At 41.9% G+C, this 22,061-nt stretch overlaps 1 protein-coding gene across 2 annotated transcripts in view; it reads left to right on the forward strand.

The window, feature by feature from the left end:
* The window catches only part of ALDH9A1 (aldehyde dehydrogenase 9 family member A1), a 177,848-nt gene that overhangs the window by 132,699 nt on the left and 23,088 nt on the right, over window positions 1-22,061 (forward strand). For both annotated transcript variants that reach the window (XM_069737123.1, XM_069737124.1), the window contains exons 8-9: window positions 18,188-18,376; window positions 18,669-18,756. In XM_069737123.1, coding sequence (XP_069593224.1) covers window positions 18,188-18,376; window positions 18,669-18,756 — 277 coding nt within the window. The remainder of the gene's footprint in view (window positions 1-18,187; window positions 18,377-18,668; window positions 18,757-22,061) is intronic.

Below are 22,061 nucleotides of genomic sequence, written 5' to 3' on the forward strand. Positions count from 1 at the left end.
ATGTGCTCAAAAAATGCGGATTGCATTCTATTAAATAGGATGCTTAATGTGAGTGTTTTTTTCGCGGTTTTATAGCGTTTTTATAGCGAAAAACCACGAAAAAAACGTGTGCACACAGCCTTAGGGTTAATTTGTGGTGGGATAGAGTTTTCTCTCCACATTGGTGGTGGGCCTGTCCAGTCAGCTGCACGTTACTGGGTGAAGTGTAGTTTTCTCCCCAGTGACGTGCGCTGATAGGACAGGCTAATGTAAACAAACTATGAGCTGAAGGGATAAAGAGAGGGCAACTTTGAGGGAAGTTGTCCTTCCTCATCATTGCCATACCTAAAGTGCTGTCCCTCACTTTTATTTCGTCACGGACGAAATACCTGTGGCTAAGTCATTCAGGGAACTGAATGGACTGCATGATGGTAAATGGTAACCAGAGCTTGAGCTTTGGCTAAGCTGCCATATGTTTTATAAGTTATTGAGTTATATATTTACATTTAATAAAGGATGTGGCCAAAACCTTAAATTTAACCCCTTAACGACCGCCGATACACCTTTTTATGGTGGCAATTAATAGCTAAAGTTAGGGTTATGTTTGGGGCTAAAGTTAGAGTTGGGGCTAGAGTTGGGGTTTGGTTTAGGGTTTGGATTACGTTTACGATTGGGGTTAGGGTTGGGATTGGGGTTAGAGTTGGTTTTAGGGTTAAGGTTAGGGGTGTATTGGGGTTAGGGTTGTGGTTAGGGTTAGGGGTTTGGTTATGGTTATGGTTAGGGTTGGGATTAGGGTTAGGGATGTGTTGGGGTTGGAGTTAGAATTTCCACTGTTTAGGCACATCAAGGGCTCTCCAAACGCGACATGGAGTCCGATCTCAGTTCTGCATTGAAAAGTCAAACGGTGCTCATTCCCTTCCGAGCTCTGCCGTGCGCCCAAACAGTGGTTTACCCCACATATGGGGTATTGGCATGTTCAGGACAAATTGCCCAACAAATTTTGGGGTCTATTTTCCCCTGTTACCCTTGGGAAATAAAAAAATTGGGGTGAAAAGATAATTTTTGGGAAAAAAATATGATTTTTTATTTTCACGGCTCCACACAACTAGATAAGTTCCTTGGAGGGTTTAGTTTCCAAAATTGTGTCACTTGTGGGGAGTTTCCTCTGTTTAGGCACATCAGGCGTTCTACAAATGGCGTCCAATCTCAATTCCAGCCAATTCTGCGTTGAAAAAGTCAAACTATGTTCCTTCCCTTCTGAGCTCTGCTGTGTGCCTAAACAGTGGTTTACCACCACATATGAGGTATCAGCATATTCAGGAGAAATTGCACAACATATCTTGTGGTTCATTTTCTCTTTTTACTTTTGTGAAAATAAAAAAAACTGGCTCTGAAATAAAATGTTTGTGAAAAAAGTTAAATGTTCATTTTTTCCTTCCACATTGCTTCAGTTTCTGTGAAGCACGTAAAGGGTTAATTAACTTCTTGAATGTGGTTTTGAGCACCTTGAGGGGTGCAGTTTTTAGAATGGTGCCACTTTTGGGTATTTTTTGTCACGTACACCCCTCAAAGTGACTTCAAATGTGATGTTGTCCCTAAAACAAAAAATGTGTTGTAAAAATGAAAAATCGCTGGTCAACTTTTAAGCCTTATAACTTCCTAACAAAAAAAAATGTCTAAAATTGTGCTGATGTAAAGTAGACATATGGGAAATGTTAAGATTTTTTTGTGACATTAAGGGCATAAAAATTCAAAAATTGAATTGAAAATTGGTAAATGTTCAAAATTTTCGCCTTATTTCCTTTTTTCATAAATAAACGCAAGTCACATCGAAGAAATTTTACCACTAACATGAAGTACAATATGTCACGAAAAAACATTCTTAGAATCAGCGGGATCCGTTAAAACGTTCCAGAGTTATAACCTCATAAAGTGACAGTGGTCAGAATTGTTAAAATTGGCCTGGTCATTAAACTGCAAATTGGCTCCGTCGCTAAGGGGTTAATTTCTCTCCTGTGATCTCATTGCACGTCAGAGAGAGAAATAGGGTTCTCCTCCCCCCCGGTATCTGCCGGTGTCCCTGGTTCTTCCTGCTTCCCCCCACGGCCGCTAGCATCTTCTTCCGGTAAGAAAATGGTGTGTGCATGCGCAGTGCGCCCGCCGAGATCTGCTGGACAGCACACGGGAACAATAGGAGATTTTTTTCCTATTGGTTCATTTTGATCACTGTGATAGGGTCTATCACAGTGATCAAAATAAAAGAAATAGTAAATAAAAGCTCCCTTTATCACTCCCTTAGGCTTCTTTCACACTTCCGTTGTTTGGCCACCGTCGCAATGCGTCGTTTTGGAGAAAAAACATCCTGCAAAGCTGTCCGCAGGATATATTTTTTCCCCATAGACTTGCATTAGCAACGCGTTGTGACGTATGGCCATACGTTGCATGCATCGTCCACTGGATGCGTCGGGTTTTGGCGGACCGTCATCTCAGAAAAACGTTCAAGGGAACGTTTTTCTGTACGTAGCATCCAGTGTTTCAAACTGCGCATGCGCAGTATGAAATATCTCTCTCGCGTTGTTTCCTCACCCAGAAGTGTGACGGAAATGTGAAAGCACACACTTCCGTCGGTACGTTACGCCGACGCTTCGTGACGGCCCCGTACCGACGGAAGTGTGAAAGAAGCCTTAGTTAGGAAAGAATAATGAAATAAAAATATATTTATTTCCATTTTTCCATTAGGGTTACCGTTTTACGAAAGTGAGTTGGGCTAAGGTGAGGGTTAGGGTTGGGGCTAAAGTTAGGGTCAGGGTAGGGGCTAAACTTAGGGTTAGGGCTAGAGTTGGGGTTAGGGTTTGGATTACGTTTCCGGTTAGTGTTGTGAATTCAGCTTTTGGGCTCCCTCCGGTGGTTGTAGAGGGTAATGCAGTTGTGTCTGGATTGCAGGAGTGGACATGTGTATCTACTAATTGCAGGAGTGACTGGGGTATATAGCTTTGCAGGATCCTTTAGTCAGTGCCAGTTGTCCATTATTCTTGAAGGATTCACTTCCCTGCTGGTCTCTCCAGTTTGCTGTGTTTTTCTACAAAGATAAGTCCTGGCTTTGTTTTTGCTGTCCACCTGCAGTGGACCTTATAGTTCTGTGCATTTTCATGTTTTTCTCTTGTCCAGCTTGGTCTGTGAAGGATTTTTTGCAGCCTAGCTATTTCTCTGGAGATGCAGATATACCCCCCATGTCTTTAGTCAGATGTGGTGATCCGTATTTTCTGCGGTGGATATTTTCTAGAGTTTTTGTACTGACCGCATAGTACTCTGTTCTATTCTTTCTTTTTAGCTAGTATGGCTTCCTATGCTAAATTCTGATTTCATTTCTACGTATGTTATTTCCCTCAACTTTCACAGTCAATATTTGTGGGGGGCTATCTATCCTTTGGGGATTTTATCTGAGGCAAGATAGGTTTCCCGTTTCTGTCATTAGCGGTAGTTAAATCTTAGGCTGTGTCGAGATTTCTAGGGAGTGTTAGGTACCCCCCACGGCTGCTTTTAGTTGTGCTGCTAGGTTCAGGGTTTGTGGTCAGTACAGGGACCACCTTTTCCAGAGTACGTCTCATGCTGCTCCAAGGCCACCAAAGCATAACAGGTTAGTTTTAGGATTAGGGTTGGGGTGTGTCAGGGTTAGGTTTGTGGTTAGGGGTGTGTTGCTGTTAGGGGTGTGGTTAGGGTTGGGATTAGGGGTGTGTTAGGGTTGGAGTTAGAATTGTTTTTTTTTCCACTGTTTAGGCACATTAAGGGCTCTCCAAACGCAACATGGTGTCCGATCTCAATTCCAGACAATTCTGCGTTGAAAAAGTCAAATGGTGCTCCTTCCCTTCCGAGCTCTGCCGCGCGCCCAAACAGTGATTTACCCCCACATTTGAGGTATCAACGTATTCAGGAGAAATTGTACAACAAATTTTGTGGTTCATTTTCTCTTTTTCATTTGTGAAAATAAATAAAAAACTGGTTGTGAAATAAAATGTTTGTGAAAAAAAGTTAAATGTTCATTTTTTTTTTTCTTCCACATTGCTTCCGTTCCTGTAAAGCACGTAAAGGGTTAATTAACTTCTTGAATGTGGTTTTGAGCACCTTGAGGGGTGCAGTTTTTAGAATGGTGCCACTTTTGGGTATTTTCTGTCACGTACACCCCTCAAAGTGACTTCAAATGTGATGTTGTCCCTAAAATAAAAAATGGTGTTGTAAAAATGAAAAATCGCTGGTCAACTTTTAAGCCTTATAACTAACAAAAAAAAATTTCTAAAATTGTGCTGATGTAAAGTAGACATATGGGAAATGTTAAGATTTTTTTGTGACATTAAGGGCATAAAAATTCAAAGTTTGAATTGAAAATTGGTAAATGTTCCAAATTTTTGCCTTATTTCCTTTTTTCGTAAATAAACGCAAGTCATATCGAAGAAATTTTACCACGAACATGAAGTACAATATGTTACGAAAAAACATTCTCCGAATCAGCGGGATCCTTTAAAGCGTTACAGAGTTATAACCTCATAAAGAGACAGTGGTCAGAATTGTAAAAATATGGCCAGGCCATTATATACAGAATTGGCTCTGTCACTAAGGGATTAAAAGTCAACCTGTGTGTCCTGTGTATTTTATTATGTTGATCTATTTATTGCCTTAGTATGTACGGATCATAGGCTGTGTAATGCCACGATCCATCCATGTGCCCTAGGCCTATTTGACCAGGGACGGATCATTACTAGTGATGAGGGAGTATTCTCGTTGCTCGGGTTTTCCCGAACACGCTTGGGTGATCTCCCGAGTATTTGTGATTGTTTGGAGATTTAGTTTTGTTGATCCAGCTGCATGATTTACGGCTGCTAGCTAGCCTGAGTACATGTGGGGATTCCCTGGTTGCTAGGGAATCCCCACATGTATTCAAGCTAGACAGCCGTAAATTATGCGGCTGCGGCAAGGAAAACTAAATCTCCGAGCAGTCACAAATACTCGGAGATCACCTGAGCGCGCTCGGGAAAATCCGAGCAACGAGTATACTCGCTCATCACTATTCATTACGTCATTGCGTGGGCGATTACCGCCGGGTGTCAGCTAAATCTAATAGCTGACACCTTGCACTAGGTGCCAGGAGAGGTCATAGACCGCTCCGGCACTTTAACCCCCGAAATGCTGCAATGGAACACGATCGCAGCATTCCGGAAGCCAGCAGGGGGCTGATAGCCCCTTTGCCTTTGGATCGTAGACACCGCTGCGTGATGCAGGGTCCCGATCGTTGCCTTAGTGACCCGATGTCGTCATGCTAACATCTGGGTCACCAGACCTAGAAAACTTGCTGATGATGCCCAGATACTGCTTCACCTCCATGATATCGAAGCGATCAGCCTGTAAGAAATGATAGAGGAACAAAGTAAAAAAGAGCCGGCAGATTCGTTCCAAAGTGCATTTTGATCACTGAGATATAACCTATCACAGTGATCAAAATAAAAAAAATAGTAAATGACCCCCCTCCCTTTGTCACCCCCATAGGTAGGGACAATAAAAAAAAATAAAGAATTTTTTTTTTTCCCACTAAGGTTAGAATAGGGTTAGGGTTAGGGTTTCGGTATGTGCACATGTATCCTGGTCCTCTGCGAATTTTTCCGCTGCGAATTTCATAAATCCGCAGTGCTAAACCGCTGCAGATTTATGGCAGATTTACCGTGGTTTTTCTGCGCATTTCACTGCAGTTTTACAACTGCGATTTTCTATTGGAGCAGTTGTAAAACCGCTGCGGAATCCGCAGAAAGACGTGACATGCTGCGGAATGTAAACCGCTGCGTTTCCGTGCAGTTTTTCTGCAGCATGTGTACAGCGATTTTTGTTTCCCATAGGTTTACATTGAACTGTAAACTCATGGGAAACTGCTGCGGATCCGCAGCATTTTCCGCAGCGTGTGCACATACCTTTAGAATTAGGCTATGTGCACACGGTGCGGATTTGGCTGCGGATCCGCAGCGGATTGGCCGCTGCGGATTCGCAGCAGTGTTGCATCAGGTTTACAGTACCATGTAAACCTATGGAAAACCAAATCCGCTGTGCCCATGGTGCGGAAAATACCGCGCGGAAACGCTGCGTTGTATTTTCCGCAGCATGTCAATTCTTTGTGCGGATTCCGCAGCGTTTTACACCTCTTCCTCAATAGGAATTCACAGGTGAAATCTGCACAAAAAACACTGGAAATCCGCGGTAAAACGCAGTGCCTTTTACCCGCGGATTTTTCAAAAATGATGCTGAAAAATCTCACACGAATCCGCAACGTGGGCACATAGCCTTAGGGTTAGGGTTGGAATTAGGGTTGTGGTTAGGGTTGTGATTAGGGTTATGGCTACAGTTGGGATTAGGGTTAGGGGTGTGGGGGGGTTAGTGTTGGAGGTAGAATTGAGGGGTTTCCACTGTTTAGGCACATCAGGGGTCTCCAAACGCAACATGGCGCCACCATTGATTCCAGCCAATCTTGTATTCAAAAAGTCAAATGGTGCTCCCTCACTTCCGAGCCCCGACGTGCGCCCAAACAGTGGTTTACCCCCACATATGGGGTACCAGCATACTCAGGACAAACTGCGCAACAATTACTGGGGTCTAATTTCTCCTCTTACCCTTGTGAAAATAAAAAAATGCTTGCTAAAACATCATTTTTGAGGAAAGAAAAATGATTTTTTATTTTCACGGCTCTGCGTTGTAAACGTCTGTGAACCACTTGGGGGTTCAAAGTGCTCAACACATATCTAGATAAGTTCCTTGGGGGGTCTAGTTTCTAAAATGTGGTCACTTGTGGGGGGTTTCTATTGTTTAGGCACACCAGGGGCTCTGCAAACGCAACGTGACGCCCGCAGACCATTCCATCAAAGTCTGCATTTCAAAAGTCACTACTTCCCTTCTGAGCCCCGACGTGTGCCCAAACAGTGGTTTACCCCCACACATGGGGTATCAGCGTACTCAGGAAAAACTGGACAACAACTTTTGGGGTGAAATTTCTCCTGTAACCCTTGGGAAAATAAAAAATTCTGGGCTAAATAATTATTTTTGAGGAAAGAAAACGTATTTATTATTTTCACGGCTCTGCATTATAAACTTCTGTGAAGCACTTGGGGGTTCAAAGTGCTCACCACACATCTAGATAAGTTCCTTTCGGGGTCTAGTTTCCAAAATGGGGTCGCTTGTGGGGGGTTTCTACTGTTTAGCCACATCAGGGGCTCTGCAAACGCAACGTGACGCCCGCAGAGCATTCCATCAAAGTCTGCATTTCAAAACGTCACTACTTCACTTCCGAGCCCCGACATGTGCCCAAACAGTGGTTTACCCCCACATATGGGGTATCAGCGTACTCAGGAGAAACTGGACAACAACTTTTGGGGTCAAATTTCTCATGTTACCCTTGGGAAAATTAAAAATTGCAGGCTAAAAGATCATTTTTGAGAAAATATATATATATATTTTTTTTTTCATTGCTCTGCGTTATAAACTTCTGTGAAGCACTTGGGGGTTCAAAGTCCTCACCACACATCTAGATTAGTTCCTTTGGGGATCTAGTTTCCAAAATGGGGACATTTGTGGGGGATCTCCAATGTTTAGGCACATAGGGGCTCTCCAAACGTGACATGGTGTCCGCTAATGATTGGAGCTAATTTTCCATTTAAAAAGCCAAATGGCGTGCCTTCCCTTCCGAGCCTTGCCATGCGCCCAAACAGTGGTTTACCCCCACATGTGAGGTATCTGTGTACTCAGGAGAAATTGCCCAACAAATTTTAGGATCCTTTTTATCCTGTTGCCCATGTGAAAATGAAAAAATTGAGGCTAAAAGAATTTTTTTGTGAAAAAAAAAAAGTACTTTTTCATTTTTACGGATCAATTTGTGAAGCAAGCACCTGGGGGTTCAAAGTGCTCACTATGCATCTAGATAAGTTCCTTTTGGCATCTAGTTTCCAAAATGGGGTCACTTGTGGGGGAGATCCAATTTTTAGGCACACGGGGGCTCTCCAAACGTGACATGGTGTCCGCTAAAGAGTGGAGCCAATTTTTCATTCAAAAAGTCAAATGGCGCTCCTTCCCTTCCAAGCCCTACCGTGCGCCCAAACAGTGATTTACCTCCACATATGAGGTATCCGCGTACTCAGGACAAATTGGACAACAACTTTCGTGGTTCAGTTTTTCCTTTTACCATTGGGAAAATAAAAAAAACTGTTGCTAAAAGATCATTTTTGTGACTAAAAAGTTAAATGTTCATTTTTTCCTTCCATGTTGCTTCTGCTGCTGTGAAGCACCTGAAGTTTATTCTTCTTGAATGTGGTTTTGAGCACTTTGAGGGGTGCATTTTTTAGAATGGTGTCACTTTTGGGTATTTTCAGCCATATAGACCCCTCAAACTGACTTCAAATGTGAGGTGGTCCCTAAAAAAAAGATGGTTTTGTAAATTTCGTTGTAAAAATGAGAAATCGCTGGTCAAATTTTAACCCTTATAACTTCCTAGCAAAAAATAATTTTGTTTCCAAAATTGTGCTGATGTAAAGTATACATGTGGGAAATGTTATTTATTAACTATTTTGTGTCACATACCGTAACTCTCTGTTTTAACAGAATAAAAATTAAAAATGTGAAAATTGCGAAATTTTCTAAATTTTCACCAAATTTCCGTTTTTATCACAAGTAAACGCTGAATTTATTGACCTAAATTTACCACGAACATGAAGCCCAATATGTCACGAAAAAACAATTTCAGAACCGCTAGCATCCGTTGAAGCGTTCCTGAGTTATTACCTCATAAATGGACACTGGTTAGAATTGCAAAAAACGGCCAGGTCATTAAGGTCAAAATAGGCTGGGTCATGAAGGAGTTAAGTATTGAATCACTCATTACAACATCATACGGCAGAGAGTTCCATAGTCTCACTGCTCTTACAGTAAAGAATCTGCGTCTGTTATTATGCTTAAACCTTTTTTCCTCCAAACGTAGAGGATGCCCCCTTGTCCCTGTTTCAGGTCTATGATTAAAAAGATCATCAGAAAGGTCTTTGTACTGTCCCCTCATATATTTATACATTAAAATAAGATCACCCCTTAGTCTTTGTTTTTCCAAACTAAATAGCCCCAAGTGTAATAACCTATCTTTGTATTGCAGACCCCCCAGTCCTCTAATAACCTTGGTCACTCTTCTCTGCACGCGCTCTAGTTCAGCTATGTCTTTCTTATACACCAGAGACCAGAACTGTGCACAGTATTCTAAGTGTGGTTGAACTAGTGACTTGTATAGAGGTAAAATTATGTTATCCTCATGTGCATCTATGCCTCTTTTAATGCATCCCATTATTTTATTTGCCTTTGTAGCAGCTGCCTGACACTGGCCACTGAACATGAGTTTTTCATCCACCCATACACCCAGGTCTTTTTCATTGATGGTTTTGCCCAGAGTTTTAGAATTAAGCGCATAGTTATACATCTTATTACTTATTACTTATCAGCCCAAGCTTCTAGTTTATATAAATCATCCTGTAATATAAAATTGTCCTCTGTATTGATTACCCTGCAGGGTTTAGTGTCATCTGCAAATATTGAAATTCTGCTCTGAATGCCCCTTACAAGATCATTAATAAATATGTTAAGAAGAGGGCCCAATACTGACCCCTGTGGTACCCCACTGCTAAACGCGACCCAGTGCGAGTGTGCTCCATTAATAACCACCCTTTGTTTCCTATCCCTGAGCCAGCTCTTAACCCACCTACACATATTTTCCCCTTTCCCCATTATTCTCATTTTATGTATCAACCTTTTGTGTGCCACCGTATCAAAAGCTTTTGAAAAGTCCATATACACTACGTCCACTTGGTTCCCTTGGTCAAGTCCGGAACTTACATCTTCATAGAAGCTGATCAGATTAGTCTGACATGAACGGTCCCTAGTAAACCCGTGCTGATACTGGGTCATGAGCTTATTCCTCTTCAGATACTCCAGTATAGCATCCCTTAGAATGCCCTCCAGGATTTTACCCACAGTAGAGGTTAAGCTTACTGGCCTATAATTACAGAGTTCAGTTTTTGTCCCCTTTTTGAATATTGGCACCACATTTCCTATACGCCAGTCCTCTCTCCACACACCCAATGTCGAAGTGTCCCAATCTGAAAGCCACTTCAGCAATACCTCCACCCCGAACTATATAAACTTATAAATTTTTTTCTACTTTGTTAAAAAATTTGTTTAATAAAGCTGTTTGTTAAAAAAACATTTTCTTTTATTTTTTAAGGTATAAGGCTAAATATATTGGGTAAAACAAGGTTTAATAATGTGGTTAAAGGTAAAATACTTTGGGTACATCTCAAACAGGTACAGGTGGGTGGGGGGGATTGGAAGGTGTTTCCATAGAGATGACGGCCCATATCAGACAATTTGAAAACTTGGGAATCATTGGAGCGGCCATACTTTCCAATATCCACCGCTATAAAATTGTATTCCGCATCTGTGATGGCCATCAGCACAATGGAGAGAAGTATTTTTTATAGTTGAAATATTCTGATCCTGATCCAGCCAGTTTCACGATGCAGATATGTTTCCCGTCCACTGCACCCAAGCAATTGGAAAACTGACAAATTGCTGGAATTTATCGGCTATTTCCAACCAACTCTCCATTGTGGGATGTTGTATAAATTCGCCGTGCAAACAGTCCCACAATGCACGGCACGTGTGCTTCACAGTTCCCGATATGGTGGAAATTCCCAGCTGAAATTGAAAATGTAGTGACGAAAGGGATTCTCCAGTTGCAAGGAATCTGTGAATAAAAGCAAGGCAAAAATTATTACAAAATACCAACAAAAACATTACAGTTAGAAGTCAGCGTTAACAGTAGGAGATACAATAAAAATAATTCATTAAAAAGACCATCGATAACATTACAGTTATAATGCAGCTTTAACTGTAGGAAATACACTAAAATTTATTCTAATAAAATACCTGCTACAACATTAAAGTTAAGTGTGCTTTACACGAGGAGATGCAATAAAAAATGGCTTACCAATGAGTGACCATCAGACGCTCCCCCGGTGAAATGGAGAATCGGCAATACGTGTCACTCCTTCGGATGAGATGTCCAATTCGGTCCACCAATAGATCGAAGTTCTCGAAAAACTTCTGTTTCCTCGTAGCTCCATGTATAAAGTAGAAAAGACTCCCTGCATCATTCTCTGTGCTGTGATGGTATAGATCCACAAACGCCGTCGGCGCAGACACATAATGCGCTGTCTCTCTTGCTCCTTCTCCAGAACAATTGTTTTCAAGTGATTTGCCTCCACAGTAAAATTCACATTGATCTTCAGAATATTCGCAATAATGCCTTCCATCTTGCTCTCCTAACACTTGCTCCTCTACATCCATGTTTTAAGTGGCCAATCACATTTGGGAGCCTCCCAGGGGCGTTTTTAAAAACAATCAAAAAACGGATAAAAAAAACTGAAGAAACGGATGCAAAACTGATGGAACGGATCCGGCTTTTCCCTGGTTCCTCTAGTCAGTTCTGGCGAAAAACCGTATCCGTTCCATTAGTTTTTCACATTTTACGCCAGATCCTGCGCTGCGGCGCGACGCCGGAACCGACATTACAGCATACCCATAGTATGTTCCCAAAATTTTCTTTAGTACCTGGGGATCTGATTGAATTAATCCAGAGGGGTCCCTAAGTTGATATATTCCTTGTAGGGGTCTCCTAGCTTTTGCCAAAATAGCCAGGATTCTGCCAGCCTTATTACCATATCTATAGAAACAGATCTCCCTCTGCGTCAAAAACAGCTTCCCCCTCCTCTCCACTTCGAGGTTAAAGTCTGCCTGCTTTTGTAGCCAGCATGCTTTGTTTGTAGGGGAGGAATTTGCAAGGAAGGCAGTATAGGCCTTTCTAAGTTCCTTTGTTAACTCCCCATACCTCTGTAATGTTATTATTATTATTATTATTTATTATTATAGCGCCATTTATTCCATGGCGCTTTACATGTGAGGAGGGGTATACATAATAAAACAAGTACAATAATCTTGAACAATACAAGTCACAACTGGTACATGAGGAGAGAGGACCCTGCCCGCGAGGGCTCACAATCTACAAGGGATGGGTGAGGATACAGTAGGTAGGGTAGAGCTGGCCATGCAGCGGTTTGGTCGATCGGTGGTTACTGCAGGTTGTAGGCTTGTCGGAAGAGGTGGGTCTTCAGGTTCTTTTTGAAGGTTTCGATGGCAGCAGCTGCCAAGGCAAACAGGATCATGGGGTGCATTAAAAGAGGTCTGGATACACATGATGAGAGCATTATACTGCCTCTGTACAAATCCCTAGTTAGACCGCACATGGAGTACTGTGTCCAGTTTTGGGCACCGGTGCTCATGAAGGATATAATGGAACTAGAGAGAGTACAAAGGAGGGCAACAAAATTAATAAAGGGGATGGGAGAACTACAATACCCAGATAGATTAGCGAAATTAGGATTATTTAGTCTAGAAAAAAGACGACTGAGGGGCGATCTAATAACCATGTATAAGTATATAAGGGGACAATACAAATATCTCGCTGAGGATCTGTTTATACCAAGGAAGGTGACGGGCACAAGGGGGCATTCTTTGCGTCTGGAGGAGAGAAGGTTTTTCCACCAACATAGAAGAGGATTCTTTACTGTTAGGGCAGTGAGAATCTGGAATTGCTTGCCTGAGGAGGTGGTGATGGCGAACTCAGTCGAGGGGTTCAAGAGAGGCCTGGATGTCTTCCTGGAGCAGAACAATATTGTATCATACAATTATTAGGTTCTGTAGAAGGACGTAGATCTGGGGATTTATTATGATGGAATATAGGCTGAACTGGATGGACAAATGTCTTTTTTCGGCCTTACTAACTATGTTACTATGTTACTATGATGGTGCGCTTTTTCAGAGAGAACACATATGCCATAATTTTTCCTCTAAGTACAGCTTTCACTGTCTCCCACAAGAGCAAGGGATCGCTTTGGTGTATTGCATTATCAGTTAGGAATTCCTGCCATCATAGCTTAAGGGAAAAGGGAAGGACTGGTCTGTAAATAAGAAACTGAGGAATCTCCAGAGGAAGTCAGTGCCCTTCTGATAAGTTTCTCTTTGATCTAGCAGAACAGGAGAGTGGTCTGAAATAATCAAATCCCCAATTGTTGCTCCTATCAGTTTGGAAATCAGGGTGAGAGAAATTAAAATGTCATGGATCCGAGACCATGAGTTTTTAGCGTGAGAAAAGAAAGTGCATTCTCTGCCATCCGGATGTAGGAACCTCCATGCATCTTTTAGGGAACACTGTGTCAAAAGAGGGGCCATAACTGTCTCTAGATGGCTCTGAGCTACTAGTTGGAGTCATATGTTTTCTGTCTTCTAGCTTAGATAACACCGAATTAAAGTCGCCTCCAATTATTTTGTTAAGATTCTGGTCTGAACTATTGTAGTCTCTAAGTAGGTAAAGAAAGACTTGCTACTGTCATTTGGGCCATATACATTATATATTGAGATGTCACCCATTTGTGTAGACAAAGTCAAATGCGATTGTCTTCCCTCCTCATCGGGCCTGGTGGGAGATCAGATGGTGAATAAAGTGTTTATTGATAAGGGTCAACACAACCGCGTTTTTACTCACCGATGGATTCAGGCAAATGTGTCTTCTGTAAGAGAGTAATAATGGGTTTAAGCCTCTTCAGGTGTCTCAGAATCATCATCCGTTTTTGTGGGGAGCGCAGGCCTTTAACATTCCAACAAATAACTCTCATGTGAGATATAGAAAGGATAGGACTGTAAATTAAGTTTGTTGCTTAGATAGATTGAGGCCGGCAAAAGTTGAAGCAAGGGAAGGGGGGGGGGGGGTTCGGAAATAAATGAACAACAAAATAAACTTCAATAAGTAACAAAAGCTGCAGTGGTAAAGACATTGAACAAAACTTATAACAAACTGTCTCATGAGAAAGGAACATTGTCTCACCACAAACTTTTCGTCCAAGTGGCGGGGAAAAAGGTAGCCCTCAACACCTGGAGAAATTTTACAAATGGACTACACTTCTATCCGACCCTGTGAGACTTGGGTCCCTCGAGCCCTCCGCTATATCAAAATAAGCTTAGTTAGTATCAAAAGAACTACACCAATCAAAAATGAGAATTGCATATTCACGGTGCTTTATTTGCTCTGTTATCTTCAAAAGACCGTGGTGACTGTCGAGCCTCGGGGCCATTTGAGAAATGGTTGTTCTCTGGGACCTTTTTCGATTTGAGAAGTTCTTTAATAAAAGCTTCTGCTTCGATAGGGGAAGAAAAGGTAGGAGATGCTCCTGAGCCCTCTCTGATCAGCAAGATTGCAGGGTATTTAAGTTGAAATCGGATGCCCTCTTGGAATATTTTTGTACAAATAGGGCTAAAAGCCTTGCGTTTCCTTATGACTTCAGCTGAAAAGTTGTCAAAAATGAGTCTTGTGACCACGGATCATTAAAGGCTGGTTGTGCTTCCGGTATGCTTGTAGAATATCAATGTTGTCATTATAATCCAGAAGCGCATAATTGTTTGACGTGGGCGTTTCTAGGCCCCTCCCCCAGATGTAGTTGAGGGTGTCGCAGGGCCCACTCTGTGAGCCCTCTCCACCTTTCGTCCCGTGGAGAGATGGAGGGCCTTGGGAAGATCAAGTTCACAAATTGACTTTAAATCTTTAGGTAAAAAAGATTCAGGTAGGCCCACCAGACTATTATGTCTGGAACGATTTTCAAGGTCATCAACCCTATCCCAAAGCAGGGCATTTTCTTTAGTGAGTGCCAGAAGCTTATTATAATCTCTGTAGGAATCATCTTCGAGACTCAACAGTCTGTTCTCCATTTCAGTTATACTTTCGGCCTGTTCGTCCTGCCTGTCTTGCAATCCCTTTAAAGCTAAATGTAGGGAGTTTTCAATATTAGATTTTATTTCTGGCAAGATTTTTGCTATAATGTTGTCAACTATAGAGGGTATTTTTAATTGTAAGTCTGAGTTATTAGGTGAAGGCAGGGAGGTGGGAGTAGGGATTGCTAGATCCCCAGCCGAGGTCATTTCAGAACCTACTGGATGATTTTTCTGAGGGCTGGCGTTGTTTTTGCCCACTGCGTAAAAGATATTGGTCCTTATAAAATGTTTTATAAATGCCAGTTATTATACGATTTGCGTTCTGAACAGGCTACAAGATCACGTTTTACCAGTTTGGGCAAGAAGCATATGGATATACGAAGTTAGCGGAGGTTCAAGGAAGCCATCCAAAAATGCTCACATGGTCAGCGCACAACCCGGAAGTCACATAGTCAGAAAAGTCTGTGTCTGAGTCTGACCGGCAGAAACAGACTTGCAGAAACTAAATTTGTGGAGTTGTAGTTGTGTTAAATCCTGTTGGCCACTAGAGGGGGATGTTTATTCGTACTAAGGCAACAATGCACCATACCATGTTATGGTAGCAGGGAGACGTACGCTTTTTACTGTAGTGTGCTTGCTTCTGTTCTCTAAGAGAAGAGGAAAATAATTTTCCTTCCAAGAGTTTCAACTGTTTTTTTCCTCAATGGTTAGGATCTTGGACCCTTGCAAACACCACATAAGTCTCCTTTATACGTTTATGCATTGGCTGGAGAAACCTGTTAAATTAATATAGATAGTTTTCTGTCCAGCTTTGGCTTGTCCCCAAGGCCCCCTGCACTCGTGCCCCGCTGGATCAGTGCTTCCCCGATCATCTCGGGTCGCAGCCAGCCTCTCCAGCACTTCCAGCTCCACCGAGCTCTCAGGTGTCCGGCCGCAACCCGTACGCCACTGCCCCCTGACCGCAATATTTACGCTGCCCCGGCGGGACAACCCGCCCTGTCGGGCCTCTCCTCCCACCGTCTGCGGCCTAAATACAGCTCACCGTCTCCTGCTTTTGTCCTTGCTGTTGATGGTCCAGGCCTGTTGCCACGGCCGCCGCTGCACGAGACTTCGGCACGGCGGCCGCCTGGTGGGGTGGGGGGGGGGAAATGCTTTGCAGCTCACCTCTGAAGAACTTTTCCACTTCGTTCGCCTCCACCGGCAGTTCCTGATCTGATCTCCGGTCCCTGGAAAGGCCTCTGTAAATGTGGGGGTCCGGCAGCAGATCCATAGTGCATGCCCCATCAGGCTTCCGGCCTCATCGCTAGGCCGCACTCCACGAGGTCCTCCAGCCTCCTATATAAGCTGCAAAATGTCAGTATAGATCACCGGCTGTGCCCGTCACAGGGCCTGTTGGTGAGATTGGTTTCCAGAGAGTCCTCTTTCCGGACTTGAGAGCCTGGATGGCTTGGGATCTGCAAAGATCAGCAAGAGCTCCCTGTAGTGTGTCCTGCTCTGCCGGCGGCCATCTTGGATCTCATGCAATGGTTTTATGTATTTGGACATATAAATAAATAAAAAAAGCATCTTGTCCTGAAGTCTTAACATTAGGTAAATACGACTTCAGATGACAAACACCTGACAGATTTTACTGTTAACCCCTTCCCGATCTGTGACACCACGTAGGCGTCATGAAAGTCGGTGCCAATCTGACCTGTGACGCCTATGTGGCGTCGTTGCGGGATTGTGTACCTGCAGATCGGGTGAAAGGGTTAACTGAAATTTCACCCGATCTGCAGGAACTGGGTGACTTGTACTTTAGCCCAGGGGGGTGGCTTTGCCCCCCCTCTCTTGGCTACGATCGCCCTGGTGACTACTTTGTCACAACTCCCAGATCTGATTGGAGCCTGCGTCCATGTCACACTAGCTCTCCATTCAGATGTGGAGGGGCAGAGAAAACTATGACTGCCTCGCTGTCCAGCTTCATGGTGTCCCTGAAAGCTGAACAGTGAGGTGCCTGCTCGCTGCCCTCACCACGACCACTGCTGCCAGGTTCTCACCTTCGCCCCCCCACCCCCCATGCTGTTGCTGCCGGCTCCATGTCCTCCATCTGCACATAATTCTGTGGTTTAACAGAATAAAAATTCAAAATTTGAAATTTTTAAAATTTTTTGCCAAATTTCCAATTTTTTCACAAATAAACGCAAAAATTCTCAACCTAAATTTACCACAAAGATGAAGCCCAATATGTCACGAAAAAACAATCTCAGAATCGCTAGGATCCATTGAAGCGTTCCTGAGTTATTACCTCATAAAGGGACACTGTTTAGAATTGCAAAAAATGGCCAGGTCATTAAAGTCAAAATAGGCTGGGTCATGAAGGGGTTAACAAACTAGGCCAAAATGCAGAAGCAGTGTGTGAAATATGAAGTACATCCTATAACCCACTATCGGCTGCAGTGACATGAAGTAATTGTTCTCTATGTGACATCAGTCTCACATCTTTCTGCAGGGATTTCGGCCCTCTATTCTTTCCAGTGCTAAGTTCATTGAGGTTTGTGGTCGTAAGTTTGTGCACAATTAGCTTGCACAAGTTCAGCATATGATAGATGAGAGAGAATTTGCTAGGCTATGGCTGATTGCACCTTTTATACTAGGCTACAAAGTGCCCTTGGTTAGAAGTACATCTACCCTATAAATATGGGATGTGCTGCTGACCACAATGTAAAGGGAGATTGTCCATTTAATGCCCTCCTGTATACCCTGATGTAATTGTTATCACATGTACTTTGTGTATTATCATTCATTGCTTCTCGAGGGCAATGTATCTGCCCAAGTAAAAAGGAGTTTTATTTCCTAATAATAATTATTAGCCTGTGTAAAATAATGAAAACTAAACAAGTGCTATCCTTGACCTTGATATTGCCATCTTAAGAATTGCCAGCAGCACGATTGCTAAATCGAGGTTTATAGAAGCTGCTTCTGCCTACGGCAAATGCGCCTCCCTGTGCTCTTCCTGGTCAAGCTAAAATGTAGCGTAAGGTTTTTAAAAGCTATCCAGTTAATACAAAATTTGATGAATGTTTGAATGATTAGCATATTTTTTAAATGATGAAGATGTACTGATCCCCTGCCCCTGTTTGGCACCTGCGATTTTTTTTTTTTTTTGTCCCCTACCAGTCTTTTTTTCTTTTTTTTTGCTTCTATAGTGACGAAGTTTGGATATGGGCATGTGACTGGAGCAGCCAATCATTGACTATAATGGGTTGTCTTTTTCATGTATTCTGTCATGAGTCTGAACTAAAATTTTGAAATTAATGGATCACTTGATTTTTATGTCAAATAGGTATGTTGCAATGGCACACGTGTCTTTGTTCAACGGGACATATTGCAAAAGTTCACTGAAGAAGTGGTGGAGAAGGTGAAAAAAATAAAAATTGGAGACCCACTATTAGAAGACACGAGAATGGGACCACTCATTAATCAACCACAACTTGAGAAAGTGTTTGGCTTTATTAAAGGTGCAAAAGAGCAAGTAAGTTGGATTGGAGCAATGAGAAGGCACACTATAGTTCAGATTTTAAAAGATTTTGCGTGAATATTTTCTTTTACTATGGGCCTAAAAACTAACAGGCACTTGCTTGGTAATTACCAGTCTATTCTGGATACCTTGTATCCGTTTATCAGGTGGTTACCACTCTGGGCCGGCAGAGGTCAGTGGCACGCATAACAGACAGGTAGTTAGCAATTGCTAGTCTGTTCTAATTTTAGTTTTTCACTTTTATATCTTTAGATCTACTCAAATGTGTGTTATGTTTCATTTTTAGGGTGCCAAAGTGCTGACTGGTGGAGGGCCACATTGCCCAGAAGATCCTAAACTGAAAGCGGGGTTTTTCATGAATCCCTGTGTACTGGGTAATGTCTCATTGTGTTTTTTTATATATATTTTGCTTTTATTTAGCAAACAGTCTGTAAAAGATCTGTGAATCAAAATGTGTAGTGTTCTAGCACTAAGAATATGCTCAGTAATTAAAGGGAGTGACAGAGTATTTGTCTGCTAGCTTAATTTTGTTTTTTTCACATTTCATTGCCCTAATAATTACAAGTAGATTGGTTAGGGGTCCAGGTCCTGTGATCTGCGCCAATTGCTCAAGCTCCTCCTGACAGCCCCTCCTCACACTCATTTCACAACCTCAACCAAGATGAGCCTTCTATTTAATGCGCGCTCCTGTCTGTGTGCTTTGGGCTGTGATTTACTGTCTCCTAAGTGGTGCACCTCTTGGTTGGGGGTGGTGAGTGGGGGTCAGGATTTGCTTTCATTGCTTGTAATTAGAATAATGAAGTGTGAGGCAAAATATAATTCAAATGTTTAGTTATGATTTAACAATGTTAAATGTTATTTGAATATCTGAAACAATCCAGCTTAAAAAATTATATAAAGTACATACTTGTTCACATATGTGGCTGACCACCACAGTCAACAGTGATGTGAATAAGTTGGACAAATACCGCTCTGGCAAAAATTAATAGACCACTGCAAAATTTTCAGTTTGTCTGATTTTTCTCTTTATAGGTATATTTTTGAGTAAAATCTAAATTGTTCTTTTATTCTATACACTACTGACAACATGTCTCCAAAGATCCAAGCAATAAATTTTGTATTTATTTTCTGAACATGAGAAATGGTCAAAATAACAAAAAATGCGTTGCTTGCTAACCTCAAATAATTAAAAAAATAATAAAACAAGTTCATAATCATTTAGAAACAACAATACTAATGTGTCAACTCAGGAAGAGTTCAGAAATCAATATTTTGTGGAATAACCATGATTTATAATCGCAGCTTTCCTGCGTCTTGGCATGCTTTCCACCAGTCTTTCACACTGTTTTGGGTGACCTTATGCCACTCCTGGTACAAAAATTTAGGCAGTTTTTCTTTGTTTGATGGCTTGTGACTATCCATCTTCCTCTTGATTACATTCCAGAAGTTTCCAATGAGGTTCAGGTCTGGAGATTGGGCTGGCCATGACAGGGATTTGATGTGGTGGTCCTTCATCCACACCTTAATTGACCAACTGTGTGGCATCGTGCACTGCTGGATAAAACAGCCCTCAGAGTTGGGGAACATTGCCTGAGCAAAAGGAATCAACTGTTTTTCCAGAATAATCTTGTATGTGGCTTGATTCATACGCAATGATTAACCTGCCAAATTCCAGCCTTGCTGAAGCATCCCAGGGTCATCACCGATCCTTCACCAAATTTCACAGTGGGTGCAAGACACTGTGGCTTCTAAGCATAGAATGTTAGAGTTGGAAGGGACCTCCTGGGTCATCTGGTGCAACCCCTTGCTCAAAAGCAGGATTCACTAAATGATCCCAGACAGATGTCTGTCTAGCCTCTGTTTGAAGACTTCAATTGAAGGAGAACTCACCACCTCTTGTGGCAGCCTGTTCCACTCATTGATCATCATTACTAATCTGTGTCTCCTCTCATTCAGTTTCATCCCATTGCTTCTAGTCTTTCCTTGTGCAAATGAGAATAATGATCCTTCTACAATGTGACAGCCCTTGAGATATTTGTAGACAGCTAAAAAGTCTCCTCTGTCTTCTTTTTTTGCAAGCTAAACATTCCCAAATCCTGTAAACGTTCCTCACAGGACATGGTTTGCAGACCAGTCACCATTCTTCTCTGAACTTTCTCCAGTTTGTTAATGTTTTTTTTAAATGTGGTGCCCAAAACTCGACACAGTATTCCAGATGAGGTCTGACCAAAGAGGAGTAGAGGGCAATAATGACTTCACGTGATCTAGACTGTATGCTTCTGTTAATACATCCCAGAATTGTATTTTTGGCTGCTGTGATCTATTAGTATAACCACGTCTTTTTCACATATGCTGTTGCTTAGCCCTATTCCTCTCATTCAAGATTCAAAGATTCAAGATTCAAAGAAGCTTTATTGGCAGGACCAAATACACATCAGTTTTGCCAAAGCAAGTGTATTGCTCTATTCCTCAAGTCTATTCCTCTCATTCTGCTCATATGCTTTTTTCATTTTTATTGCCTAGATGTAGTACTTTGCATTTTTCTGTGTTAAAAATCATTGTTAGTTGCTGCCTACTGCTCCAGTTTATTTATATCTTTTTGAATCCTCTCTCTCTTCTCTAGTATTAGCTATCCCTCCTAGCTTTATGTCATCAGCAAATTTAATTAGTTTATCCTCAATTCCTTCATCTAAATCATTAATAAAGATGTTGAACGATCCAGGGCCCAGGGGGTATCCCACTTGAGACATTCTTACATCTGGATGTGCAGCCATTTACGACCACTCTTTGGGTCCGATCACTAAGCCAGTTATGAATCCACCTAACAGTTGCCTAGTCCATTCCATACTTAGTCATTTTTTCAATAAGGATGGTGTGAGATACTTAGTCAAATGCTTTCCTGAAGTCAAGATATTCTATATCTATAGCATTTTCCTGATCCACCCAGTTAGTGATTCTGTCATAGAAGGATATTAAGTTAATCTGACATGACTTATTAGTTACAAACCCACGCTGTTTAATCACTTCATTCTTATCCAGGTACTTACATACATGTTGTTCAATAATTTGTTCATAGTTTTTTCCTGGTATAGACATCAGACTCACCGGCCTATAGTTCCCTGGGTCCACCTTCTTCCCCTTTTTGAAGATGGGAACAACTTTTGCTCTTCTCCAGTCTTCTGGGACTTTCCTGTTCTCCAAGAATTTTCAAAGATTATGGAGAGTGGCTCAAAAATTTCTTCTGCTATCTCCTTCAGTACTCTGGGGTGAAATTCATCTGGACCCGGGGACTTGAATTCATTTGTGTTAGCTAAGTGTTTCCTCACTGTCTTTCTGTTTATAGATATCCTGGATTATTCCATTCCCTTAATAGGACAGTGGAAATCAGTTGATGTTACATTTTCTTTCTGAGAGAAAACAGATGTAAAATAGGAATTTAAAAGTTCGGCCTTCTCAACATCCTTTCTTACCTTTTCATCCTGTAAAAATCCTTTGGCATTTTTGACTTTTCTTGTACTTTTGACATATCCCCAAAATCCTTTTTTATTGCTTTTGACATCTCTTGCAAGCCTTAATTCGTTGTCAGCTTTAGATAATCTGATTTGTGCCCTGCAAATTCTGCAGACAGCATTATATTCTTCTTTGGATATGCCTCCCTCTTTCCATTTGATAAACATTT

The sequence above is a fragment of the Ranitomeya imitator genome, chromosome 8 (genome assembly GCF_032444005.1).
Source record: "Ranitomeya imitator isolate aRanImi1 chromosome 8, aRanImi1.pri, whole genome shotgun sequence".
Lineage (NCBI taxonomy): Eukaryota > Metazoa > Chordata > Amphibia > Anura > Dendrobatidae > Ranitomeya > Ranitomeya imitator.